At 51.7% G+C, this 27748-nt stretch overlaps 1 protein-coding gene across 1 annotated transcript in view; it reads left to right on the forward strand.

Annotated features, from left to right (window-relative positions):
• IGHMBP2 (immunoglobulin mu DNA binding protein 2) overlaps nucleotides 1-27748 on the forward strand; it is a 37185-nt gene that overhangs the window by 6972 nt on the left and 2465 nt on the right. The window contains exons 5-13 of the mRNA XM_002755635.6: nucleotides 118-281; nucleotides 4465-4665; nucleotides 6561-6708; nucleotides 19179-19353; nucleotides 22806-22988; nucleotides 23285-23403; nucleotides 23938-24032; nucleotides 24744-24867; nucleotides 25657-26556. Of these exons, the coding sequence (XP_002755681.3) occupies nucleotides 118-281; nucleotides 4465-4665; nucleotides 6561-6708; nucleotides 19179-19353; nucleotides 22806-22988; nucleotides 23285-23403; nucleotides 23938-24032; nucleotides 24744-24867; nucleotides 25657-26556 (2109 nt within the window). The remainder of the gene's footprint in view (nucleotides 1-117; nucleotides 282-4464; nucleotides 4666-6560; nucleotides 6709-19178; nucleotides 19354-22805; nucleotides 22989-23284; nucleotides 23404-23937; nucleotides 24033-24743; nucleotides 24868-25656; nucleotides 26557-27748) is intronic.

Genomic DNA, 27748 nt, shown 5'->3' on the forward strand with positions numbered 1-27748 from the left:
GTTCCCAACAGGCCTCACTTATCCCCGAGGACGCACGCTCGGTGAGGACCCGCAGAGTGCCGGAATCTTGCTCTGCTGCTGCTCGCTTTGCTCACCGTGCTGGCTCTGCTTCCACAGGCCCACTGACCTTCTTCAACACCTGCCTGGACACCTCCCAGAAAGAAGCGGTTTCGTTTGCGCTGTCGCAGAAAGAGCTTGCCATCATCCACGGACCTCCTGGCACTGGGAAAACCACGACTGTGGTTGAGATAATTCTTCAAGCTGTGAAACAAGGCTTAAAGGTGGGCAGTGCACGCTACTTCCCTGGCAGAGCCCATCAGCTCCTGGTCTGTCATGTTCAGCAGGTGCTCAGCCAGGTTCAGCCTCAGTTCTGGGGGGATGGGTCAGGAGCATTGCTGAGCATTTACTGGTTGAGCATTGCACTGGCCTTGTTTGATTTCCAGCAACCCCATGAGTCTTGGGGAACATGCGCAGGAACCGCAGTCTGCATTGTTGAAAAAGGCTCCTGGAGCCCTCTGTGGCGTGGCAGCCTTAGTGTGGGCCAGGCCCTGGCCCAGGCTTCCTTTGCTCACCATGCTGGCTGTGCTTACACTCCCCACTGTGCAGGCCCATGTGGAGACCTGGAGTTGGCCCAGGCCTGGTCTGTGCCCGTCAGGAGCTCAGCGTCTGGTTGAAGGACACGGTATTGTTACGGCTCATCAGATAGTCTGCTTAATGGCTATGATGGACATGTCCAGTGCACAGGTGACTGATTTTCTGAGATGTGGAATATAAGATTGTACATTATTATTCACTTACATTTTATTTTTATTTTTTTTTGAGATGGAGTTTCACTCTTGTTACCCAGGCTAGAGTGCAATGGCGTGATCTTGGCTCACTGCAACCTCCGCCTCCTGGGTTTAAGCAATTCTCCTGCCTCAGCCTCCCGAGTAGCTGGGACTACAGGTGCGTGCCACCATGCCCAGCTAATTTTTGAATTTTTAGTAGAGACGGGGTTTCACCACGTTGACCAGGATGGTCTCGACCTCTTGACCTTGTGATCCACCTGCCTCGGCCTCCCAAAGTGCTGGGATTATAGGCGTGAGCCACTGCGCTTGGCCTATTTTTATTTTTTGAGACGGAGTCTCACTCTGTCACTCAGGCTGGAATGTGGAGTGCAGTGGTGGGATCTTGGCTCACTGCAACCTCTGCCTCCTGATTCAAGTTCAGTTCTCCTACCTCAGCTTCCCAAGTAGCTGGGATTACAGGTGTCCGCCACCATGCCTGGCTAATTTTTGTATTTTTAGTAGAGATGGCATTTCACCATGTTGGCCAGGCTGGTCTCGAACTCCTGACCTTAGGTGATCTGCCCACCTCAGCCTTCCAAAGTGCTTTGATTACATGTGTGAGCCACTGCGCCTGCCCCAGTTACATTTTTAATGGTTGAAAAAGGATCTTTTATCATCATCTGCATCAGCTTGAGTCATTATGGATCTTAGCACATGGAGAGCTTTTTGAAAAGCCTTTCTGGTTTATAAAAATGTTGGATAATGATGAGAATTGGAATAATGGCAAGTTTTGTAGGGTGGCATTTACTGGGCGCTGCCTGCCACCCGGCACCCTTCTGAACACCCATTTAACCCTCACAGAAGCCCTGCGCCGAGGCAAGGGATTAGTGGCCCCGGTTTATAGATGGGGAAACCGGGCGTGGTGGCTCACACCTGTGGTCTCGGCACTTTGGGAGGCCGAGGCGGGTGGATCACCTGAGGTCAGGAGTTTGAGACCAGCCTGGCCAACATAGTGAAACCCTGTCTCTATGAAAAATACCAAAAATTAGCCAGGCGTGGTGGCGGGCACCTGTAATCTCAGCTACATAAGAGCTGAGGCAGGAGAATCTCTTGAACCCAGAAGGTGGAGGTTGCAGTAAGCAGATCACGCCATTGCATTCCAGCCTGGGCAACAAGAGCAAGACTCCATCTCAGAAAAAAATAGACGAGGAAACTGAGAAGCAGGGTCAAGTGCCCAGCACTCAGAATGGCAGAGCCAGAAATGGAACTGGAACTCGGGCAGAGCTGCAGGGAAGCGCATCACTGGTTAAAGATTACATCCAAGGGTTTTCCTATGAGTGTCTTTGCACGTGTTTGAAGACTGGTAAGAAAGATGACTGACTGGCAGGAAGCGGATTGGTGGTTTCAGTTGGGTGCCTACTGTTCACTGAGAGTGAGCCAGGATACACCTGTGTGCGCACTTTTGTGGAGATGAGCCTTGGGACATGGCACTGGGGTTGGAGGCGATGCCAGGCGTGGAGAGCGGGTGGCTGAGCCTCCTTCCTGAGCTGCTGTTGGTTTTGAGGTTAAGGGCCTGTAAAGACTTTCTTCTCTGTCTCCTCTGCTGGTTGCCACCTACTTTTTTTTTTTTTTCTTTTCCAGAGGTGGGATCTCACTATGTTGCTTAGGGTGGTCTCGATCTCCTGACCCCAAGAAATCCTCACACCTTGGCCTCCCAGAGTGCTAGGATTATAGGCATGAGCCGCTGTACCTGGCAGTGTCTCACTTTTTTTTTCTCTCTGCCCAGAGAAGATGCAATGTCTCATTTTTAATAGTGGAGCTGTGGCTGGGTGCGGTGGCTTATGTCTGTTATCCTAGCGCTTTGGGAGCCTGAGGTGGGAGGATCTGGCTGCCAGTGTGTCTGCCTGCCCAGGAGTTTGAGATCAGCTTGGGCAACATAGCAAGACCCAGTCTCTACAAAAAATAGAAAAAATCGGCTGGGCGTGGTGATGCATGCCTGCAGTCCCAGCTGCTTGGGAGGCTGAGGGAGGAAGATAGCTTGAGCCCAGGAAGTGATGAAACGCCTGGGGCGTGGCCTAGATCTTGTCGTTTGCCACACAGAAAGCCAATCACCGAGGGCGAGTATTTCCCAAGAAGACGCTGTAATCAGATGCATGGGAGCACATCCTCAACTCCATTTCCCTAGCTGCCTGAAACTAGGGCTTTATGTAGCAGGGAGGAAATGCAACGATGTGTAAGAAAATAGGAACTGGGGTGGGGGGGTGCAAAGAGGCCCCTGGTGCAGTGGTCTGATGAGTTTCAGATCTTCGATACTTTTTCCAGAGACCTGAAGGTCCTTCTCTGAGGAAGGAACTCACATAAAACAAATACAAATTTGAAGCTTTAACAGCAGGAGGATCAGTTTCTGTTTATCCGGAAAACTGTGGGACTGCTGAGCTGGTTTCTCCGTGATCTTGCCACTGCACTCCAGCCTGGGCCACAGAGCAAGACCTTGCCTCAGAAAAAAAAAAGGAAAAAGAAAGAAAAGAAAAATATAGTGGATCTACAGTGTTCGGAAGACCACGCTGAGTCCATTTGTAACGGGAAAGGTTCCCTTGTCCCCCTTGCAGGGTGTGTGATGGGGGTGTGGCTCCCTTCAGTGTCCTTTGGCCGAAACCTCTGGGGAAGCAGACGGGCAGGCCGTGGGGCTCTGACTTCATGGCAGTGGCGGGGGTGAATGTTCATAGCTCTGTGTGTTACAGGGGCTCTTAGTTTGCTGTGTATAGGTGGCTTGTGTTAACCAGCCAAATTAGACCCACTTCCTTGTCACAAGGACAGAGGGCATTCTGTATCCTGGGTTCTCGCCTTGGTGTACCAGAAGAATCGGATCACACATGGAGAATGAGTGCAAAGTTTTATCGAGTGGAAGTAGCTCTCTGCTGATGGCAGAGCCAGAAGGGAGATGGTCTTCCCCTGGAGTTGGGCTGCTCAGCACCCCGGCTCTCCTCCCCCGGCCAGGCCAAACTCCGCCTTGTCCTGTTGGTTGATGGTCTGCTGGCGTGTGGGCATCTGTCGGTGTGCTCTCCCACCGGTTTGCTCCCTTGCCATCCAGCTGCTCGTGTCTTCTTCTGCTGATATGCTTCTCTTGATATCTGGCTGCCAGTGTGTCTGCATGCTAGGGTTTTGGGTTCTTATAGGCTCAGGATGGGGGCATGGCAGCCTTGGCGGCCTTGGAAAATGCAACATTTGGGCCTGAAAGCAGAGTGCTTGTCCTCACCTAGGTCGGTGGGGGTGGAGCCCTAGGCAAGGACCCGCCTTTCTTTACCCAGCACTTCCCTGCCACCCTCCTGTATCACATTCAGAGAAAGTCCCCCATGTTGGGCTTTGTCGGATGGTAAGATGATTTGACAGGTAGTATGATGGATGCCTCGCCCCTGATTGTTTCAGGGTACCCTTCAATCTTGTCAGTCTTTTTCCTTCCAGCTGCAAGTTAGTTCACATGTTTTGGTGCTGTGGTGACAGACATTGGTGATCCATTCATCGAATCTGTTGGCAGCGTCCCTCAGGCTTCCCTCACCCATGCAGAAGCTGCCTGCTCACTGGGCGCGTGTACCTGCCCTGCCCTTCTCTCTGCCTTTAAGGCTTTTTGTCATTTGAGTGTCCATTTCAGTGGTCTGATGACGAAGTAATTGGCCAAATGCAAACTTGCGGTTCCCAGGTTCTGTGCTGCGCCCCCTCCAACATCGCAGTGGACAACCTGGTGGAGCGCCTGGCTCTGTGTAAGCAGCGGATTCTGCGCCTGGGGCACCCTGCCCGCCTCCTGGAGTCCATTCAGCAGCACTCCCTGGATGCGGTTTTAGCACGGAGCGACAGTGCCCAGATCGTTGCCGACATCAGGAAGGACATCGACCAGGTGTTTGTACGTGTCGTGGCCAGTGTCCACGTGGCTTGTGGGTTTCTTTTTAAGGAGCAAATATTTTATCTGTCTGCATTCCTCTTGCTCTTCTCTTCCGTCGATTCCTTTAATAATTTAAAAAATTGGGCTGCCCTCCCCGCCTTTTTCTTTTTGAGATGGAGTCTCCCTTTGTCACCCAGGCTGGAGTGCAGTGGGGGCTACCTTGGCTCACTGCAGCCTCCGCCTCCTGGGTTCAGGTGATTCTTGTGCCTCACCCTTGCAAGTAGCTGCAACTACAGGCATGCACCACCACACCCAGCTATTTTTTTCATTTTTAGTAGATACTGTGTTTTGCCATGTTGGCCAGGCTGGTTTCGGACTCCTGACCTCAGGCGATCCACCCACCTCGGCCTCCCAGAGTGCTGGGATTACAGGTGTGAGCCTGGCCAGGGCTGCCCATTGTTGATGGAGAGCTATACCTAGCATTTAACAGAGACTCGGCTGTTTTCAAAGTGCTTGGTAAGTAGGTGAGGAAGTATAAAGAAAAGATTTTCTGGCCAGGTGCAGTGGTTCATGCCTGCAATCCCAGCACTTGGGGAGGCTGAGGTGGGCAGATCAGTTGAGGTCAGGAGTTCCAGACCAGCTGGCCCACATGGTGGAACCTGTTTCTACTAAAAATACAAAAAATAGCAGGCATGGTGGCAGGTGCTTATAATCCCAGCTACTTGGGAAGCTGAGGCAGGAAAATCGCTTGAACCCAGGAGGTGGAGATTGTAGTGAGCCAACATTGCTCCACTGCACTCTAGCCTAGGCAACAAAGCAAGACTCTGTCTCAGAAAACAACATTTCCTGGGTGTCTTTCTGTCTGGTCCTGTTGTGTTGCTAACGGTGGCAATGGGAGAAAAGCAGCCTGAAGATAAACATTCAAAACACAGGCATCCTCCTAGTGCTCTCCGTTTATTTTACCTTCTTGTGAAAGAGGATGCCAGTCGCCTGGGAAGTGGGTGGTGATGGCTTCATTCCATTTGAGAGGGCCTTTTCCTCCCAGCCTGCACTTTGCAGCCCTTTGGTTTTCCTGTGTCCACTCTGCTCTAGTGTCCATGCTCTCATCCTGTCCTGCGTGGTCACCATTGGCACCTGCACTCCTCCGTGTCCTAGCCTCAGCGGAGTGACGGCAGCAGGGAGGGTGTGGGGAGCCAGTCTTTGCTGTGGGCCCATGGTGCAGAGGCAGCCTGGGTGGCGTGTGGGGATGGGCTGCCTGCAGGGAGGTGGAAGAAGGAAAGATGCCTGTGCAGGTTAAAGTGGCGGGAATATGCGTGCTGTTTGCTCACCACAAATGTGAGTGATCTCATTTCCTGTTGAAGTTGGTGCTTCGGGGGATTTTCTTTCTTTGTAAATTACACACAATAAAACACCTCCTATCACCCCTGCTAAAACTCCATCCTCCAAAGTGGAAATCACAAATAAGGAAAGCTTACATCTTTTTGAGATATTAAGTAAGTTGAGGTTTTGATTATGGGTTGAAAACAAAAATCTCTTGAAAAATGTAGAATGATATGTGAAGCTCTGTCTCTCAGTTCGCAAGCTCCCACATCCCAAATCCTGAGGTGGGCAGGTGCTTTTTCTTCCCCAAGATCAAATGCCTCTGTGTAGGGCAGAGCTGATTCCATTTCTGGTCTCCTCACAGTTAAAAGCATGGTCTCTTTCCAGGACTTAAAATGTCCCTGTGACTTGAGGCAAGTGAGGATGGAAGGTGCTTAGTTGCATGTGTGTCTGTTCCTCCTTTAAGAAAGGGTTCTGAGTGCTTTTTAAGGAGCTTATTGAACTGGACCAATGTTGTAAATAGAAGCACTTAATAAATAGAGTTGAAGTACAAGGTTGGATTGAAATACGTGTATCTTCTTTGTTTCTCTTTATAGGTGAGAAACAAAAAGACCCAGGATAAGAGAGAGAAAAGTAATTTTCGCAATGAAATTAAGCTGTTAAGAAAAGAACTGAAGGAGAGGGAAGAAGCAGCTATGCTGGAGAGCCTCACTTCGGCAAACGTGGTCCTTGCAACAAACACGGGTGAGGGGGCGTCTCCATGCTGCCTCTGTGGCCTTGAAGAAGGCCTTGCCGTCTGTTCCTGCTTCTGTTTGACGGAAGAGTTTGTTTAGAATGGGTATTTCTTTCTTAAAAGTTGGGTAGAGTTCACTAGCAAAGCCTTCCGCTGGAATTTGCTTCGTAGAGAGATTTTTAACTACAAATTCAACTTCTTCAATGGGTAAAGGACTATTCAGGTTGTCTTTTCTTCCATGAGCTCACGTGTTTCTTTGTCCATTTCATCTAAGCTGTGGAATTTAAGAGGCATGGAGTGGTTCCTAACATGGCTTATTCTTCTTTTAATATCTGCAGAATCTGTCATGATGGAACCTGTATTCTTCTTGATACTGGTTTGTGTGTTCTTTTTCTTTTCCTGATCTTCTGGCTGGAGGTTTTTTTCTTTTATGTAAATTTTTGTGTGTGTGTATATATATATATATATTTTTTTTTTTTGAGAGACAGGGTCTGTCAGATGCGGTGGCTAACACCTGTAATCCCAGCACTTTGGGAAGCCAACACGGGTGGATCACCTGAGGTCAGGAGTTTGAGGCCAGTCTGGCCAACATGACAAAACCCCCTCTCTCCTAAAAATAAAAAAATTAGCTACAAGCTGTGAATGTGTGCCTGTAATTCCAGCTACTGAGGAGGCTGAGGCAGGACGCTTGAACCCAGGAGGTGGAGGTTGCAGTGAACCAAGATCGTGCCATCACATTCCAGCCTGGGTGACAGAGTGAGACCCCGCCTTAAAGCCCCAAAAAACAAAACAAAAAAAGTGGCAGGGTCTCACTATGTTGCCCAGGCTGGTCTCAGACTCCTGGGCTTAAGGAATCCTCCTGCCTTAGCCTCCTAAAGTGCTAGGATTACAGGCGTGAGCCACTGCACCCAGCCTGGCTGGAGGTTTCAGTCGATTTCCCCAAAGAACCAGCTTTTGCTTTTTCTCTGTTGTTTTTCTGTTTCATTTATTTCCACATTGATCTTTACTGTTTTCTGTTTTCTTGGGCTTGTTCTTTTTCAAGTTTCTTAATGTGGAAGCCGAGATCATTGATTTGAGACTTTTCTTTTTTTCTAGTGCAGGCATTAGACTCCATCATGTCTCCCTATGTGCTGCTTTTCTGGCATCCCACAAATTCTGATACATTTCATTCATTTCAAAATGCTATCCCATTTGCCTTTTGATTTTTTTAGAAGGTATATAGTTTCCAAATAGTTGGGAATTTTCTGGATATCTTTCTGTTGTTGATTTCTTTTTCTCTCTTCTCTTCTCTCCCTGCCTGTCCCTGTCCCTGTTGCATATGGGATCTCATCATGTTGCCGAAGCTGGACTTGAACTCCTGGGCTCAAGTGATCCTTCCAACTCAGCCTCCTGAGGAGCTGGGGCTACTGGCACGTGCCACTGCACCTGGCTTACTTTCTGTTGTTGATTGCTAATGTAATTCCATGTGGTCAGAGGACATACCCTCATGACTTGGATCAGGTTCATTGAGACTTTCTTTATCGTCTGGAATCTGGTCTCTGTCTGGGTGGGTGTTCCATGCACAGTTGAAAGAATGTACGTTCTGATGTTGTCGGGTGTTCTGTAAGTAATCAGATCACAATGCTTTGTAGTGTGGTTCAAGTCTGCTCTGTTGAGAGAGGGATGTTGAAGCCTGTGATCTAACTGGCCATGTCTGTTTTTCCCTGCAGTCCTGTTGGTTTTTGCTTCATCTCTTTGGAAACTCTTTTGTTAGGGTCATAAATGTGGACTGGGCTGTTTTCTTCATTGGTTAACCAGTTTATCATTATGAAATGACCTTCTTTACCTCCGGTAATATTCTTTTTTTGAAATCTACTTTGATATTAAAATAATCATTTTAGCATTTCAGCTGAAAAACTATGAAATTCGTTTTCATTATGGTCAAAAACGTAGCATAAAATTGACCACCGTAAGCCTTTTAAGTCTGTATTGCGGCGGCATTCATTGCATGCCTGCTGTGCGGCGCGTCTCTGGAACGTTTTCATCTCGCCAGCCTGAAACTCTGTATGCGTTGAACACCCATTCCCTTTTTCCCCGTCCCCAGGTCCTGGCAGTCACCAGTCTACTTTCTGCTTCTAAGACTTTAGTTATTTTAGATTCTTCAAGTAAGTGGAATCATGCAGCATTTGTCTTTTTGTCACTGGCTGGTTTTATTGACCATTATGCCCTCAAGGTTCAGCCATTTTGTCCAGCCTTCTTTTTATTTTTAAGAGACAAAGTCCCATTCTGTCACCTAGGCTGGAGTATAGTGATACAGTCAGAGCTCACTTGTAACCTTAAATTTGTGGCCTCAAGCAGCCTTCCCACACTGACCTCCTGAGCTGCTGGGATTACAGGCGTGGGCCATTGCACCTGTATTTCCACGTGGTATCGTTTCCTTCTACCTGAAAGATGTCCATTACCATTTCTTGTAGTGTGGGTCAGCTGGTGATGAATTCTAATAGCTTTTGTATGTCTGAAAATAACTTGATTTCACTTGTAGTTTTGAAAGATATTTTTGCGGGGCGAGAATTCTAGATTAACACTTTTTTTCCTTGCAGTACTTTAAAGATGTTGTTCCACTGTCATCTGCACGAGCATTTCTGAAGAGAAATCTGTTACTCTTCTCTTTGTTCCTATGTAATGTGTCTTTTTTCTAATGTCTGCATTTAAGATTTTTTTTTTGGCCAGGTGTGTTGGCTCACACCTGTAATCTCAGCACTTTGGGAGGATGAGGTGGACAGATCACCTGAGGTCAGGAGTCCGAGACCAGTCTGGCCAACATAGTGAAAGCCCATCTCTACTAAAAATACAAAAAAATTAGCTGGGCATGGTGGAGGGTACCTGTAATCCCAGGCTCTTCAGGAGGCTGAGGCAGGAGTCATTGAACCTGGGAGGCAGTGAGCTGAGATCACACCACTGCACTCCAGCCTGGGCAACAGAGCCAGACTCTGTCATAAAAAGAAAAAGAAAAAGAAAAAAACGCATTTTTTTCTTTATCACTGGTTTTAAGCAATTTGATCAGGATTTGCTGTGGTGCAGTTTGCTCCGTGTTTTTTAGAATCGTGGTGAGGACAGAGTATGAGATCTACCCTCTGAAATGTTTAAGTGTACAATACAGTATTGTTAACTAATGGCATGGCGCTGCACAGCGGATCTGTGGAATTCATCTTGCACAGCTGCACCTTTATACCTGCTGACTGCCGTTGCTGAGCTCACTGATTTCCTTCCTTCATGCCTCATCTAACACCTGTCCCATCCAGTATAACTTTCATCTGACATCCAGAAATAAGATTTGAGTCTTTTTATATCTTTGATGTCCTTATTTAATTTTTTGAACATTTGAATACAACTATAATAACGCTTTTTAGTGCTCCGGACTATTCTTTCTATCATGTATGTCATTTGTGGTCTCTTTTGACGAACCGTTGCCCACGTGTGGCGGTGTTTTCCTACCTTTTTGCATGCCTGCTCATGTTTGTTTGGGTACCAGACATTGGGGGTTTTATGTTGTTGCATGCTGAATATTGAATACTTTTGTATTCCGGTAATTGTTTTTTTTTTTTTTTAAAGACAGGATCTTGCTCTGTCGCCCAGACTGGAGTGCAGTGGTGTGATCTTGGCCTACTGCAGCCTCTGCCTCCTGGATTCAAGCAATTCTCTTGACTCAGTCTCCTGAGTAGCTGGGACTGCAGGCACACACCACCATGCTCGGCTAATTTTTTTTTTTTTTTTTTTAAGACAGAGTCTTGCTCTGTCTCCAGGCACCAGGCTGGAGTGCAGTGGCGCAATCTCGGCTCACTTCAATCTCCGCCTCCTGGGTTCACACAGTTCTCCTGCCTCAGACCCAATTCTCCTGCCTCAGCCTCCCAAGTAGCTGGGACTACAGGTGTACACCACCACGCCCAGCTAATTTTTGTATTTTTTAGTAGAGATGGGGCTTCACCATGTTGACCAGGCTGGTCTCTAACTCCTGACCTCAAGTGATCTGCCTGCCTCAGTATCCCAAAGTGCTGGCCACTGCACCCAGCCTCCTATAATATTCTTGCATTTGGTTCTCGGAAGCAGTAAATTTACCTCTAAAGAGTTTAAGCCTTTTGAGTCTCACTTTTGAGATGTGTTAGTGTCTGGATCAGTGCTTAGTCTAGGGTTAATATCCCCGGTACTGAGGTAAGACCCTTTGAGCTTTCTACCCAGTGCACCTTGCATCATGAGACTTTTTGGTTTGACTGATGGGATTGGGTACTATTCCCAGTATTGTGTGAGCACTGGGTACTTTTCTCTAATTTTTTTGGATGGTTATTTCCCAGGCCTGGAGTAGAGTTCTCAAGAGCATGTGCTGATCACAGGCCTGGAGTAGTGTTCTCACGAGGGTGTGCTGATCACAGGCCTGGAGTAGTGTTCTCACGAGCGTGGGCTGATCACAGGCCTGGAGTACAGTTCTCACGAGCGTGTGCTGATCACAGGCCTGGAGTACAGTTCTCACGAGCATGTGCTGATCACAGGCCTGGAGTACAGTTCTCATGAGCGTGTGCTGATCACAGGCCTGGAGTACAGTTCTCACGAGCGTGTGCTGATCACAGGCCTGGAGTAGAGTTCTCATGAGTGTGTGCTGATCACAGGCCTGGAGTAGAGTTCTCATGACCGTGTGCTGATCACAGGCCTGGAGTACAGTTCTCACGAGCATGTGCTGATCACAGGCCTGGAGTAGAGTTCTCATGAGTGTGGGCTGATCACAGGCCTGGAGTACAGTTCTCACGAGCGTGTGCTGATCACAGGCCTGGAGTAGAGTTCTCATGAGTGTGTGCTGATCACAGGCCTGGAGTAGAGTTCTCATGACCGTGTGCTGATCACAGGCCTGGAGTACAGTTCTCACGAGCATGTGCTGATCACAGGCCTGGAGTAGTGTTCTCATGAGCGTGTGCTGATCACAGGCCTGGAGTACAGTTCTCATGACCGTGTGCTGATCACAGGCCTGGAGTACAGTTCTCACGAGCATGTGCTGATCACAGGCCTGGAGTAGAGTTCTCATGAGTGTGTGCTGATCACAGGCCTGGAGTACAGTTCTCATGAGCGTGTGCTGATGATCACAGGCCTGGAGTAGTGTTCTCATGAGCGTGTGCTGATCACAGGCCTAGAGTACAGTTCTCATGAGTGTGTGTTGATGATCACAGGCCTGGAGTAGAGTTCTCATGAGTGTGTGCTGATCACAGGCCTGGAGTACAGTTCTCATGAGCGTGTGCTGATGATCACAGGCCTGGAGTAGTGTTCTCATGAGCGTGTGCTGATCACAGGCCTAGAGTACAGTTCTCATGAGTGTGTGTTGATGATCACAGGCCTGGAGTAGAGTTCTCATGAGTGTGTGCTGATCACAGGCCTGGAGTACAGTTCTCATGAGCGTGTGCTGATCACAGGCCTGGAGTAGTGTTCTCATGAGCGTGTGCTGATCACAGGCCTAGAGTACAGTTCTCATGAGTGTGTGTTGATGATCACAGGCCTGGAGTAGAGTTCTCATGAGTGTGTGCTGGTCACAGGCCTGGAGTAGAGTTCTCATGAGTGTGTGCTGATCACAGGCCTGGAGTACAGTTCTCATGAGTGTGTGCTGATCACAGGCCTGGAGTAGTGTTCTCATGAGCGTGTGCTGATGATCACAGGCCTGGAGTAGAGTTCTCATGAGTGTGTGCTGATCACAGGCCTGGAGTACAGTTCTCACGAGCGTGTGCTGATCACAGGCCTGGAGTAGTGTTCTCATGAGTGTGTGCCGATCACAGGCCTGGAGTAGTGTTCTCATGAGCGTGTGCTGATCACAGGCCTGGAGTACAGTTCTCATGAGCGTGTGCTGATCACAGGCCTGGAGTAGTGTTCTCATGAGTGTGTGCCGATCACAGGCCTGGAGTAGTGTTCTCATGAGCATGTGCTGATCACAGGCCTGGAGTACAGTTCTCATGAGCGTGTGCTGATCACAGGCCTGGAGTAGTGTTCTCATGAGCGTGTGCTGATGATCACAGGCCTGGAGTACAGTTCTCATGAGCGTGTGCTGATGATCACAGGCCTGGAGTACAGTTCTCATGAGTGTGTGATGATGATCACAGGCCTGGAGTAGTGTTCTCATGAGCGTGTGCTGATCACAGGCCTGGAGTAGTGTTCTCATGAGCGTGTGCTGATGATCACAGGCCTGGAGTAGTGTTCTCATGAGCGTGTGCTGATGATCACAGGCCTGGAGTAGTGTTCTCATGAGTGTGTGCTGATCACAGGCCTGGAGTAGAGTTCTCATGAGTGTGTGCTGATGATCACAGGCCTGGAGTACAGTTCTCATGAGCGTGTGCTGATGATCACAGGCCTGGAGTACAGTTCTCATGAGTGTGTGATGATGATCACAGGCCTGGAGTAGTGTTCTCATGAGCGTGTGCTGATCACAGGCCTGGAGTAGTGTTCTCATGAGCGTGTGCTGATGATCACAGGCCTGGAGTAGTGTTCTCATGAGCGTGTGCTGATGATCACAGGCCTGGAGTAGTGTTCTCATGAGTGTGTGCTGATCACAGGCCTGGAGTAGAGTTCTCATGAGCGTGTGCTGATGATCACAGGCCTGGAGTAGAGTTCTCATGAGTGTGTGCCGATCACAGGCCTGGAGTAGTGTTCTCATGAGCGTGTGCTGATCACAGGCCTGGAGTAGTGTTCTCATGAGCGTGTGCTGATGATCACAGGCCTGGAGTAGAGTTCTCATGAGCGTGTGCTGATCACAGGCCTGGAGTACAGTTCTCATGAGTGTGTGCTGATGATCACAGGCCTGGAGTAGTGTTCTCATGAGCGTGTGCTGATCACAGGCCTAGAGTACAGTTCTCATGAGTGTGTGCTGATCACAGGCCTGGAGTACAGTTCTCATGAGCGTGTGCTGATCACAGGCCTGGAGTACAGTTCTCATGAGCGTGTGCTGATGATCACAGGCCTGGAGTAGTGTTCTCATGAGCGTGTGCTGATGATCACAGGCCTGGAGTAGTGTTCTCATGAGCGTGTGCTGATCACAGGCCTGGAGTAGAGTTCTCATGAGCGTGTGCTGATGATCACAGGCCTGGAGTAGAGTTCTCATGAGTGTGTGCCGATCACAGGCCTGGAGTAGTGTTCTCATGAGCGTGTGCTGATCACAGGCCTGGAGTAGTGTTCTCATGAGCGTGTGCTGATGATCACAGGCCTGGAGTAGAGTTCTCATGAGCGTGTGCTGATCACAGGCCTGGAGTACAGTTCTCATGAGTGTGTGCTGATGATCACAGGCCTGGAGTAGTGTTCTCATGAGCGTGTGCTGATCACAGGCCTAGAGTACAGTTCTCATGAGTGTGTGCTGATCACAGGCCTGGAGTACAGTTCTCATGAGCGTGTGCTGATCACAGGCCTGGAGTACAGTTCTCATGAGCGTGTGCTGATCATGTACCCCCGGGCCTCCTCTGCAGATCTCTAGGGTTTTCTCTCTGTGTGGCAGTCTCTTCAGCCTTTCATCCTAGAAACTCTGCCTGCATTGAACTCCAGGGATTCTCAGTCTTGTCTTCTCAAATCAGGGCTCCACTGGCTGCCCCTTCTCTGTACTCCCTCCTGGAAACTCTCAAGACCGAAAGCTTGGGCAACCCCAGGTCTCACCTCCTTTGTCTCTCGTTACTCAAGAGAGTAACCTGTTGTCTACAGTCCTGAAACGTGGTTTCAGTTATTAAAAAAAAATTTTAAGTGACTGGATGGGGGGGTGTTATTTCCAATGGGAGAGTAAATGCAGTCCCTGCTATTCTCTCTTGGGCATTGGTGGAGGATGCCCATTCTCTCTTGTAGCTGTGAGAGAGTGCTCCTGTTAACAGAGCTGCTTACCCAGGGACTCTTGTGGGACTCTTGTCAGCCTCCATTTTGGGGTTCGGGATGTCGGTTGTGTTTGTGAGACGTCTGTGTTGTTGCTGCATGTTAACAGAACCTCAGATTTCGCAGCTGAAAGCAACCCACGTTTATTATTCTACAGTTTCTCATGTGGTTGTTGGCAGCTTCCAGTTCACTGTGGGTTCTTGCTGAGTGTTGGCTGGAGGCGGCTCTTAGCTGCCTTGCTAACATGGCTGCTTGCTTAAAAGCTAGCAAGAGACACAGTCTCCTAACGTGTTGGTTTTTCATCTTACGTAATGTTATCGAGGATGTCACATCTCATCACCTTTGCCCTATTCTGTGGGTTTGAAGCAAGTCTCAGGCCCCACCCACAATCGAGGGGAAGGGATTATTCAAGATGTGAACACCAGTGGCCAGGATCCTAGGGCCTACCTTAGAGCAAGCTTGTCCAATCCAAGGCTTGCAGGCCGCATGCAGCCCAGGGTGCTTTGAATGTGGCCCAACACAAATTTCTAAACTTTCTTAAGGGGTGTGTGTGTGTGTGTGTGTGTGTGTGTGTGTTTAAGCTCATCAGCTATTTTTAATGTTAGTGTAATTTTATGTGTGACCCAAGACAGCTCTTCTAATGTGGCCCTTGGAGGCCGAAAGATTGGACACCCTTGCTTTCAAGTCTGTCTGTCACAACCTTTCAGCTGGTGGACTGCTCTAAGAAACAGAGTCCAGGTTCTTTTCTTGTTTTGTTTTTTGAGATGGTGTCTCACTGTGTTGCCCAGGCTGGAGTTCAGTGGCACATTCTTGGTTCACTGCAGCCTCTGCTTCCCAGGTTCAAGTGATTCTCAGGCCTCAGCCTCCTGAGTAGCTGATTGCAGGTGCATGCCACCATGCCCAGGTAATTGTGTTTGTATTTTTAGTAAAGACAGGATTTTACCATGTTGGCCAGGCTGGTCTCGAACTCTTGACCTCAAGTGATCCACCCACCTTGGCCTCCCACAGTGCTGGGATTATAGGAGTGAGCCACCACGCCTGGCTAGGTTCCGAGTGGCTTTATAGTCATTGCTTTATCCTGTTGTGTTTTAAATCAGACGGGAGAAAAAAAAAGAGTCACAAGCAGAATATACATTTATGGTGTCTTTTATATTTACCCATGTAGTTGCCTGTATTTCTTCATGTAGTTTCGAGTTACTGTTTCCAAAGGACTCTCTTTGGTATTTCTTGAAGAGGAGGTTTGCTAGTGACAGATTCACTAAGCTCATCTTTATCTGGACGGGTCTTAGTTTCTCCTTCATTTTTAAAGGATAGTCTTGCTGGGTGTAGAATTCTTGGTTGACAGTCTCTCAGCTCTTTGAATGTGTCATTACACTGCCTGCGTGGTTTCTGATGAGAAAGCAGATACTGATCTCATCGAGGGCTCCTTATGCGTGACAAGCTGCCACTGTGTTGCTGCTTTGAGTGTGTGATTATGATGTTTAGGTGTTAATCTCTGTGAGTGAATTACGTGGAGTTTGTGGAGCTTCTGGGATGTTTAAATCCATGTTTTTCATCAAATTTGGGGAGTTTTCAGCCATTCTTTCTGTCCTTAGTCTCCTCTCCTCTCCTAGAACTCCCATTGTGAATCAGCCACTGGATGGCGCCCTAACGGTCTCTGAAGCTCTGTTCCTGTCTCCGTTTTTTCCTTTCTGATCCTTAGACTGGATCTTCTCAATGGACCCCTCTTCAAGTTTGCTGATGATTCTCTTCTATTGAGTCCTTCTAGTGAATTTCAATTATTGTACTTACCAGCTGTGGAATTTCTGTGTGATAGTTCTGTTTTTTGAGATGGAGTCTCGCTCTGCTACCAGGCTGGAGTGCAGTGGCGCGATCTTGGCTCACTGCAACCTCTGCTTCCCAGCTTCAAGAGATTATCCTGCCTTAGCCTCCTGAGTAGCCGGGACTACAGGTGCATGCCACCATGCCCAGCTAATTTTTCTATTTTTAGTAGAGATGGGATTTCATCATGTTGGCCAGAATGGTCTTGATCTCTTGACCTCGTGATCTGCCTGCCTCGGCCTCCCAAAGTGCTGGGATTATAGGCGTGAGCCACCACGCTGACCTCTGTGTGGTGGTGTGTAAAAAATTATTCCTGTCTCTTTGTTGATGTTCTCTTATTTGGGGAGACATTCTCGTACTTCATTTGTTTAGACTTGGTTTCCTTTTGCTGTTTGACCATACTTAGAATCGCTGATACTTCAAGTCTTTGTCTAGTAAGATCAGCATCTAGGCTTTCTCAAATATCGTTTATTTATTTATTTATTTTTGGAGATGGAGTCTTGCTCTGCCGCTCAGGCCGGAGTGCAATGGCGCAACCTCAGCCTGCTACAACCTCTGCCTCCTGGGTTCAAGTGATTCTCCTGCCTTAGCCTCCTGAGTAACTGGGATTATCGGCACCCACCACCACACACAGCTAACTTTTGTATTTTTAGTAGAGATGGGGTTTCACCATGTTGGCCAGGCTGGTCTCGAACTCCTGACTCAGATGATCCACCTGCCTTGGCTTCCAAAATGCTGGGGTTACAGGCATTAGCCATGGCTCCTGGCCTCAAGTATCTGTTGATTGCCTTTTTCCCCCTGTATGTTGGCCATATTTTCGTGACTCTCTACGTGCCTTGTAGTTTTTTGTTGAAAATGGATCATTTTAAATAATAGAACGTGGCAACTCTGGAAGTCACATTCTCTTCTCATTCCAGAGTTTGTTGTTGCTTCTACTTGTTGTTCGTTTAGTGATTTTTCTGGACTCATTCTGTAAAGTCTATTTTTGTCTTCTGTGGCCACTAACGTCTAATATAGCTTAGTGGCCAGCTAGTGATTAGACAGAAGTCCCCCCTGAACTCCTGGAGCCATAACTGCCCCATTCTTTGCAGCTCTGTATGTGTGCTTCCACACACCTCCAACACAGAGCCAGGCTGTTTGTGACTCTCATCTTTCACTTCCTGTGTGGGCAGTGCCTTGAGCTGGGCCACAGGTGAGAACTGAGGACCTCCCCAGGTCTTTCCAGGGCCCTGTGCATGTGTGTGGCCTTCTAGATTCCCAGGAATATGTTGGATTTTTTCAAAGCCCCCTGAGGCATCTCATTCTCCAGCTTAAAGCTTTGTTTGGTTATCCTATCATTTGCTCCAACCATTATTCCCTGACTTAGAAAGCTGTGATGTTTGACGGTTACCTCTGATGGTTTTTGACAGACACCACCAGGGAAAAGGCTATTTGCACTGTGTGGGCTCAGAGAAAGTCTTTTGAGTGTGGTCTACCAGAGGACTCCCGGACAGATGAGATAAGCACAATGTCTGGATTGGGGCTTTGTGGAATGCCAGGCCTGTTCTGCATCCCGGGGCTGCCAGGTGCTGGTTTTCACCCTAACTTCAGGCTGACCATTTCAAGGCTGCCACAGGATGGGGAGGGATGACTGGAAATACCGCAGGTTTGAGTGCTACAGAGCTCCACACCGACGGGATTCAGACGCTTTTCTGGAATGAACACTCCCTGATTGCTGCAAGCCTTTGGCGAGTTTCCAGAGTTCTGAGAAAGTTGATTCTGACGATTTGCCAGTGTCTTGCTTTCGTGGAGGAGAAAATTCTCAGAGTTGGTGAGTCTCTTTGCTGACATCCTTCTCTGGCTTCAAGGAGAGCACTTGCTGGAAATCAGGAGGCACCCCCAACCCCCACGAGGTCAGCTTGTGGCCTTTGCGTTCTTTCTGTTCCCTCCTGGTTGTTGGGGAGCTGGAGTGAGTTCCTGGAAGTGCTTGTCCATCACGAAGTCTGGTTTCTCTCTGTACTGTGAAGTCACATCTGTGACTAAACGTGTCTCTTCATTATCCAAAGCCCAGCCAAGTTCTGTCTCCAATCTTGGTCCTTTTTCTAGCCATCTCCGAAGAGTCAATCCTGGGAAATTTCTCAGCATATGTCTTCGTTGTGACTTTATCAACATATCGTTAGCATACGCGTGGGAACTAGCACTGATCACAGTTACGGAAACCTGCCTTCTCACGCCAGGGACTTGGTGTTTGGTGTCACCTGCTGGTGTTGTCTGTGTTTGTGGATAAGGAAACTGTCCTGAGGCCCCTGCTGTTTGCTGGCGTTGGTGTAGGGCCCAAGTCTTGCTCAGAGCGTCAACTCTGCACTCTGCTGCTCCATGTCCTGGGAAGGAAAAGCTGCTGTAGTGGGTTTGTGTTGCCAAATACATGGAGGTTTTTTTCGGAGTTAGCGCTCAGCAGTTGATTGTTCTATATGTCCAAGAAAGTCACTTTCTACATTTGGAAAATGATTGAGTTGCAGTATTTAGAGCTAAGACAGCATCCCTTGGGCTGGGGTCACAGCCCCAAACGGGTGATTAATTTTGCCGATTGAAAGTCAGAGTGGCCTGTGGCCAGACGACTCACTGCTTACAATGCAGGTGAGCTGGAACCATGAGTTTTAAAATGTCCTGGCCAAGGTTTTATTATAAGATACAAATTCATCCCACATAGTTGTAATGCAAGCCTAGATTATGAAGCACCCGGCTTGGCGGTGTGTCCTCCAGCGTGGCTGCGGCCGTTGGGAAGCAGCCATGCCCCTGGAGACCTGAGGCTCCCTGTTTCCACCAGGTGCATCTGCCGACGGCCCCCTGAAGCTGCTGCCCGAGGGCCACTTCGACATGGTGGTTATTGACGAGTGCGCCCAGGCCCTGGAGGCCAGCTGCTGGATCCCCCTGCTGCAGGCCGGAAGGTGCATCCTGGCAGGCGACCACAAGCAGCTGCCCCCCACCACTGTCTCTCACAGGTAAGGCCCCTTTGCCGAGGTGCCTTTCTCTGCCCCGCCCACCACCCTTGTACCGACCTTCTGGGCTCACCAGGAGCCCCTGCGGTGCCTCCTCCAAACATTTCTTGGCACGGCTCCCACCCTATCTTACTGCATCTATTCATCTCCATGTCGGATCTGTGAGATCGTGTGGTCCCTGAGGGCGGGGTCACATCCCTTCATCATAGCCTCAGAACTGGACACAGGGCCTGGCACGTTTCTGGTGCTGCGTCCCTGCTTGTTGAGTTGAATATCCCCTCACGAACCAGGCAGGTTTGATGGTAGAGTTGCCTGAGAGCCATGGGTTCTCTGTGGGCTGGGCTAAGTGGCCTCTGGGTGGATTAGGTCACAGTGCAGATGGGTTCTTTAGTCTTCAGTCTGTAGACACATCCCTGGATGGAGGGCACTGGACAGAGACGCAGCAAACCACGATTCTGCCCTGTGGAGACACCTGAGCCGTGATGCAGTGGCCTGGCCTGGGCTGTCCTGCTGGAGGAAGTGCTGCCCATCCCCGGCCCCTCCCTCACCTCTTCCCCTGCGCTCACTGCTCCAGCCACACGGGCCTCGCTGGCCCCTCTGCCTGGACCACTCCTGCCCGGGTGTGGTGAGCGTGCCCTCCCTCCAGATGAACCTCTGAGTGGTATTCCTTGATTGTCCTTATGCGAGGCCCGTGAACAGGGCCTGGCACGAGTCCCTGTTCAGAAAGTTGTCCCTGAGGAGTGAAGCACTTCGAGACGCCTGCACCCGGCCCTCCCTTCCACCAGGAGATTGGCTTCTGCTGATTTCTGTTGCCATTTGAAACACTCCTCTATTTCACCACGGGTGTGTAGAAGCTACGAACTCTCGTTTTCTGAGGACCAGGAAAAGATGCACAGAAAGCCTGTTGAGTAGAATCTCATCAAAGGGGAGTGGGCAGCCCAGGAGTCAGGGGTATGTAGGCGAGGGTGCCTCAGAGAGAGAGATGTCAAGACAGTACTTGGGAGGGTGCTTTGAGAGGACGATGTGGGAGACGAAGATGGCGGGACAAAGGGGAGTGCTGGGGAAGGTGCTCTGAAAGGATGTCCTTGGGGAGAAACATCGGGATCTGGAGTGGAAATGTTGCGGGATCTCTGGGATGTTGATTTTTCTGACTAGAGACTTCTGTGGCTGCAGCACCTTTGCCCCGGTTCTTATCCTGTATCCAGGAAGAATGAGGTCCGCAGACAAGTGAAGGCTGAACAGAGTTTTATTTAGTGTTAGAACAGCTCAGAAGCATGGGTATCCCATTGAGTGTTTAGCTCTCTGCAGAGAGGAGGCCCTGGAGAAGGGTGGCTACTCTCTGTAGGCAACTCATCTAGACGTCTCTGCAGGTCTCTGAAGCTCTCAGCAGAGAACGTAGCTCCTCTCTGCGCTGTCGTGTCTCTGCCCTCTCCATCCTCTGGCCATCTTCTTGCCTTCTCTGGCTGAGCCCCAGGCTTTTATAGATCTCAGAGGGAAGGAAGTGTGTGCCATTTGGCCCATGGGTGGCCATGGGTGGGTAGCCATGGGAAGGCCTGGAAGAGGCAACAGGATTCCTTACTCTGGTCCGCAGGACTGGCAGCCTGGCTCCCAGCCTTCAGGCCCTCCTGGCCTTCCACCGCCTGCTTCTACCCGAGACTCCGTCTGTCTACTGCTGCCATTTATGGTCTCAGGGCCCGGCACCAACCTAGCTCTGAGATTGGAATGGGTGCTGGGAGCCAAGAGAGGCCAGGCAGTGGGAGCAGACACCCCTGAGCCTGCAGGGACAGTGGGGAGATCCTTCCTGGGGAGCCTGAGGGTGCAAGCTGCAGAGTGGGAGGGCAGCCATGGCCGCACCCAGGAGCTCCTGCGCCACTAGCTTGGAGGAGGCAGGGCTCCCTCATGTTCATGGCTCCTGCCTGCTTCATGGAGCTGGAGGCCCAGATCTGCAGCCACCCGGGAGGGCAGATCCTGGCTGTTCCTGGCTCACCCCAGAGTACAGGGAGGCTTGTTGGATCTACAGCTGCAGTTTGGTTGCCTAGCCCCACGCTCCTGGGGCAGGGGCCTGGGTCTGCAGCTGCAGTTTCTGCTGGGAGAGCTCCCGCCCAAACTCAGAAGTGGGGGCTCCCACTGGCTCCGTGGAGGATGCAGCCACAGCCGCATTTCTCTGCTGAAGCCAGCAGGATGACAGCACCCTCTGCCATCAGAACCTGCCTAGGAGCAGGGAGGACAGGCGTGGGAGTACGCGTCTTCTGTGGCGGCTTCCAGGGAGAGGGTCTCGAGATGTCCATAAAGGAGGGCTTGGTCCTCTGGAAGGCCTTCGGGTGGAGGATGTTTGGAACTGTCCCTGGGGCAGGGACCCCATTGCGTCCCTGGAGAGAGGAGGATGGTTTCGGGGGAACGCTGGGTGACATGCTGGTGTTTGGGTTTGGTTTGCGGCTGGTGCTGGTCATCACTTCCTGTCCTCACTCTGTTGGCATTAATTATGTTTAGTAGAGATCTTCATGAAAAATGGGTTAATCACAGCAGTCTTGTACGTTTCCAGAGGGAGGGTCTCTGGAGTGGAGCTGGGCACTGCCCTGGGGTTTTGGTGGGGCTGGTGAGCCATAGTGGTGCAGATGGTGGGCTCTGGCGCCAGGCAGCCCAGGCAGGTCCCGGCTCTACAGCTCGCTAGTGGGGCAGCTGTGGGCTGGTGGCTTCCCTCTCTGTCTCACCCTACTTGCATATAACATGGGAATCATAACAGTAGCCACCACATGAGGTTGTTACCAGGATGAAGGGATTGAGTCCACACCTGGTGCCCCAGCAGTGCCTGGGCCTGGGCGGTGCCAGCGGGGGCAGCCGTTCTTCGGGGAAGTGGACTGCTCACAGCTGGAGCACGTTGGAGTGTCCGTTCTCTATTGTGGCTGTGACAGATGACCACAGGCTTAGTGGCTGAAAACAGCAGACTGACCAAACAGCAGCTCTGGAGGTCAGGTGTCCGAAATCGGTCTCACCCGGTCCCAGTCGAGGTATGGGTAGGGCTGGTTCTTCTGGAACCAGGGTCCAGGGAGACCATTTCCTGCCCCTTTCCAGTCCTGGAGGCTGCTTCTTCACTGGTCGTCCTTTCCTCCATCTGCAAAGCCAGCGTTTCACTCTCTCCCAGGAGTGGCCTTCTCTGACTCTGACCCTCCTGTCCCCTCTTAGAAGAGCCTTGGGTTGTCACCCAGGTCATCGAGGTCGCCTCCCCATCCCGACATCCTTAGCTTCTTCTCAGCTGCAGCGGCCCTGTTGTCTTGTTGGGGAACATTCACAGGCCTTGCGGATTGGATGTTAAGTACCTTTGGGACCGTGATTCAGCCGACCCCACCCACTGGTGACTTCTGGGTCGGAACCCAGGGGAGAGTCAGGTCCTGAGGTTTGGGGCCTGGACTCTGGGACTCAGGCTTGCCTTCCCTGTTTCTCCCTCTTGGGTGCAGGGCTGCGCTGGCGGGACTGTCGCTCAGCCTGATGGAGCGCCTGGCCAATGAGTACGGCGTGAGCGTGGTGCGGACACTGACCGTGCAGTACCGTATGCACCAGGCCATCATGCGCTGGGCCTCAGAGGCCATGTACCTTGGGCAGCTCACAGCCCACCCTTCCGTGGCGGGGCACCTCCTGAGGTGAGTAGCTTGGCCCCAACCCCTGCCCCATCCTCCCCTGGCTAATCCTGTACGTCACCTGTTTCTACGCAGCAAGGTAAAGTGAAGCTTTCCGCATGAAAGTTGACTCTTTTTGGAAGAGAGCGTGGCCTTGCCTGGAGAGCTGGGTCGGGCCCACTCCCTCCGTCTGATGCCCTGATGTGCTCATCGTCCTCCCGTGCCTTAGCCTTTTCCTCGTGGGAGGGTCGGTTCTGTCAGGTGGAGCCTCAGTGCTGTGCTGTGGTTCCCCTGATGTGCTCCCTCTGCCTGTGTGCCAGGGACCTCCCAGGTGTGGCTGCCACGGAGGAGACGGGCGTGCCCCTGCTCCTGGTGGACACCGCTGGCTGCGGGCTGTTCGAGCTGGAAGAGGAGGACGAACAGTCCAAAGGGAACCCTGGTGAGCTTGCTCGGAGGTGGCTAGCTTTTCTGTTTAAACGTACCTCAAGCTCTTTAAAAATAAAAGGCGCTTAAATTGCCCAATTCCAGAGGAGCTGACACGAAAGGTTTGGAGCTCTGTGCTCCGAGAGACTGAGCAGCAGCACGTTCTCAGGGTGAGCAGGCCACTACTGGGTGAGGTGCGCCTGAGAGCATGTCACGGCCCTCCCCTGAGTGGTGTCCCAGCTCCACCTAGCTGGCCTGGCGATGGGAAAATGTCTTGCTCAGCCGACACCACTGTCTCCCCGGTTCCAAGCCAAACAGGATGCCCAGCTGTACGACTCAAAAGGCCTTCACTGTTGATGTGAAATTCGTTAGCTGGGTGTGGCTGGTCCTGGGGCCTGGCACACAGATGATTAGCTTCCAGGAAGTCAGCCACCTGGGGCACAGTGTAGGACCAGCTGGCCATGATAGAAAGATGCCCAAAACACACGTTAGCAGTGGATGCCAGCCCAGGGTGCCCTGCGCTGCCCGCCAGCCCTTTGTTTCCCTCCAGGCGAAGTCCGCCTCATCAGTTTGCACATCCAGGCTCTGGTGGATGCCGGTGTGCCAGCCCGTGACATCGCCGTGGTCTCGCCCTACAACCTCCAGGTACGAGGGGCCGTTTTCTCCCTCCGCAGAGCAGCAGGGCTCGCACAGCCGAGAGGCTAAACGGAAAGGAGGATTTGTTGGCTGTGGTGACCGAGAAGTTCAGGGCTGGGGCTGACCTCATTGTGACTGGATCCAGGGCCCAAACGACATGGGCAGGAGTCCCTCTGTGTTCATCTGCCTGCCCCGCCCCACCCACCCTGTCCAGTGCCCCGTCTTCTGCACTGGCTTTTTGTTCTGGCCAGATTTCCCAGGTGGCCCCGGCAGCCTTGGGCAGACCCAGCCCTTCCGCAGGCAGCCCTGGCGGAACAGCCTAGCCTTTTCCAGCATTTCCCGAAGGAGCCTCCGCCTTGAACCTTGTTGGTCTGGCTCAGGTCAAGTTCCCAACTGTATCTGGTTTTGTAGAAACATGTACCTGCAGAAGTATGGGGAGGGTCTCTGGAAGCAGCCATCACCTCTTCCTGGTGTGTGGGCGTCACACATAGGGCTGTCATGAGCCCACAGAAATGCTGAAATGCCAGGGACGGGGTGTCGTGTTTGGCACGCGTGCCTGTGAGGAGGCTGGACGGGAAGGCTTTCCTCACAGGGCCCCTGCAGGCTCCCTTCCTGGGTCCTGGCTGTTGAGCAGCGTAAGGCCCTGTGCTGAGCTGAAGGGCAGGGTCTTGGCGCGCTGGCATTGGGGGTAAGGAGGCCACAATCTGGCTGTTGTTTCAGGTGGACCTGCTCAGACAGAGCCTCGCGCACAGGCACCCTGAGCTTGAAATCAAGTCTGTTGATGGCTTCCAAGGCCGAGAGAAGGAGGCCGTGATACTGTCCTTCGTCAGGTCCAATAGGAAAGGTATGGACCCCTGTCAGTCCTTTGGGGACAGCGCAGAAGGGAATTTATGGGCATATTGGGTATCTGCTGGTGCCACACTGGTTGCTGGTGGTGTGGGCATGGAGCAGCTTCTGTCCTCAGTAAGCTCACATCAGGCAAAGCAGAGGGAACAGACTGCAGAGGCTCAGAGGCATGGGCGTGTGGTCAGGGAGCAAGTGGCAGGGGTGGCAGCTGGGGGTGCAAGGTGGGCTGGGAAGGGCCAGGATGCCCTGCTGAGAAGGCAGAGCCCCATCCCGCCTGAGCTGGCTTTTGGCCTCAGTGCGCAGCGCCGCAGGGTGTGGCGGGCGTGCTGTGGTATCTGTGCTGCTGTGGTTTGTGGGCTTTCCATTCGGGATGAGAGTTGTTCCCAGAATCAGGTTTAGTGAACGGGTTTTGTGAGACGTTCTCAGAAGGCAGAAAGCAGATGAGGCCTGGCTATAAGCTGTGGGGAAAAGACGGGAAGGTCCTGGAAGGTTTCTTGCACTTTCTCCCCAGTGCCAGCTGTAGCCACACCCCAGGCGGCCTCTGAGGCTGGGCTTAGGCAGAAGGAAAGGAGCAACAGAACCCAGTCGGGTTCCCCAGAGCCCCACTTAGTCAGCTGCAGCAGCCAGATGCCAGGGCATGTGTGGCACCATGGTGCCATGTGTGGCTGGGCAGCCCCGTGGAGGGTGGGGGCCACACTTCTGGTCGTGGTTACTGAAAAGGGCGTAGGAGCCTGACTCTGTTTCTTATTCTGAGAGCTGCCCCTTACTCCCCTCTGGCTCTTTGTAGGTGAGGTTGGTTTTCTTGCTGAGGACCGGAGGATCAACGTGGCTGTCACCCGTGCCCGGCGCCACGTGGCGGTCATCTGTGACTCCCATACCGTCAACCACCATGCATTTTTGAAGACCCTGGTGGAGTATTTCACCCAGCATGGGGAAGTACGCACGGCCTTTGAGTATCTTGATGATATCGTCCCAGAAAACTATTCCCATGAGAGCTCCCAGGGTCCCAGGCACGCTACCACCAAGAGCCAGGGTTCTGCTGCATCCGCCAGGAACGGAAGCCAGCGGCAGGAGGGAGGCTGGGAGGCTGCAGCAGCTGCCAGACGTGGCCGGAAGAAGCCGGCTGGGAAGCCTCTGGGCTCAGAAGCCCTATCTCAGCCCAGTCTCACTGGAGGCAGCCCGGAGGGAGTGGAGAGCCAAGACAGCATGGACCACTTCCGGGCCATGATAGTGGAGTTCATGGCCAGTGAGAAGCTGCAGTTGGAGTTTCCTCCTTCCCTCAATTCCCATGACAGACTGCGGGTCCACCAAATAGCCGAGGAGCACGGGCTGAGGCACGACAGCTCCGGGGAAGGGAAGAGGAGGTTCATCACCGTGAGCAAGAAGGCCCTGCCAGCCCCACGACCCCCAGCAGTTCCAGGACCCCCTGCAGATCCGGGACCCCCGGCAGCCCTGGGATTCCTGGCAGGGACTGGTGGCCCAGCCCCTCTCCAGCCGGTGCCCCCTAGACCTGTGCAGACAAAGCAGCCTCCTGGGGAGCAACAGGGCCCAGAGCAGCCAGACCTGAGGATGTTGCACCTGGAGAGACTGCAGAGGGTCAGGGGCTCACAGAGGCAGCCCTCCAGCAAGGAGCAGCAGGCCTCGGGGCAGCAGAAACTTCCAGAAAAGAAAAAGAAAAAAGCCAAAGGTAAGTCAACTAATGAGAACATGGGGCAGCATCCCTTCACTGGGGTGTTGGCCCCACTTGGAACTCACCTGCCACCATCAACGGAAGGGCTTCCTCCCGGTGGGGCCACACCTGTGTCATTTTAGCTTTATTTTCCGTCATGTGACTCCCAGCTCGGTCTGGGCTCCCTTGGGTCTGGGATCAGGTCACAGGCACCTTCTCATCCCAGAGCCTGTGCAGGGCTCAGCAAGTAGGCAGCACAAGGAGCCTGGGAGAGCAAAGGTGGATGGTCCCTGGAGTCCCTCGGAACGAGGCGATCACGGGTTTCCAAACCATGGGTGGCCCTGGAGGGTGGGGTCTTGCACAGCAACAGGGTGCACTCTGTCTGGAAGTTGTCCTGGGCAAAATGCTCAGAACCACAGGGGCTGGTGCAGACAAAACCATTCACGCCCCTGGGCCGTGCGGAGTGCAGGGTAGCTTCTCCGTTTGCCGCACCTGCGTGGTGCCCACCTTGCCGGAGCTGGCCAGCTGTGCACTGGGAGTTGGCCAGGCGTTTGCCGGCAGAGCTTGTAGACCTGGTCAGTCTGGGGGGAGCTCCTGCTACTGCCGTTTTTTTCCTCAGCAAGACCAGGCAGGGGTTCCTGCTCCCACTGATCCATTTAGTTCCTGCAGCTGAAGCTGTACAAGAACAGCGCATGGCTTTGAAAGGGGCCTCCCGGAGCCTGGGCTCAGAGGGATCACGCCCCAGACCTCTCCTGAGCAGCTACCCTGCTTTGTGCTAGAGGATAGCCCCCAGGCACTGACACGGTAGCAGAGGGAAGACCTAGGAACTGCCTTTTAATTTTTTTTTTTTAGAATTAATAGAGACAGGGTCTCACTATGTTACCCAGGCCAGTTTTGAACTCTCAACTTGAAGCAGTCCTCCCGCCTCAGCCTCCCAAAAAGCTCACATTACAGGTGTGAGCCATGAATTGCTTTTAAAACCTTAAATGAAGGCCAGCTTCAGTGGCTCATGCCTGTAATTCCAGCCCTTTGGGAGGCTGAGGCAGGCGGATCCCAAGGTCAGGAGTTCGAGACCATCCTGGCCAACATGGTGCAACCCCATCTCTACTAAAAATATGAAATTAGCCAGGCGTGGTGGCGTGCGCCTGTAGTACCAGTTGCCCAGGAGGCTGAGACAGGAGAATTGCTCGAAACTGGGAGGAAGAGGTTG

This window comes from Callithrix jacchus, chromosome 10 (assembly GCF_049354715.1).
Source record: "Callithrix jacchus isolate 240 chromosome 10, calJac240_pri, whole genome shotgun sequence".
Taxonomy (NCBI): Eukaryota; Metazoa; Chordata; class Mammalia; order Primates; family Cebidae; genus Callithrix; species Callithrix jacchus.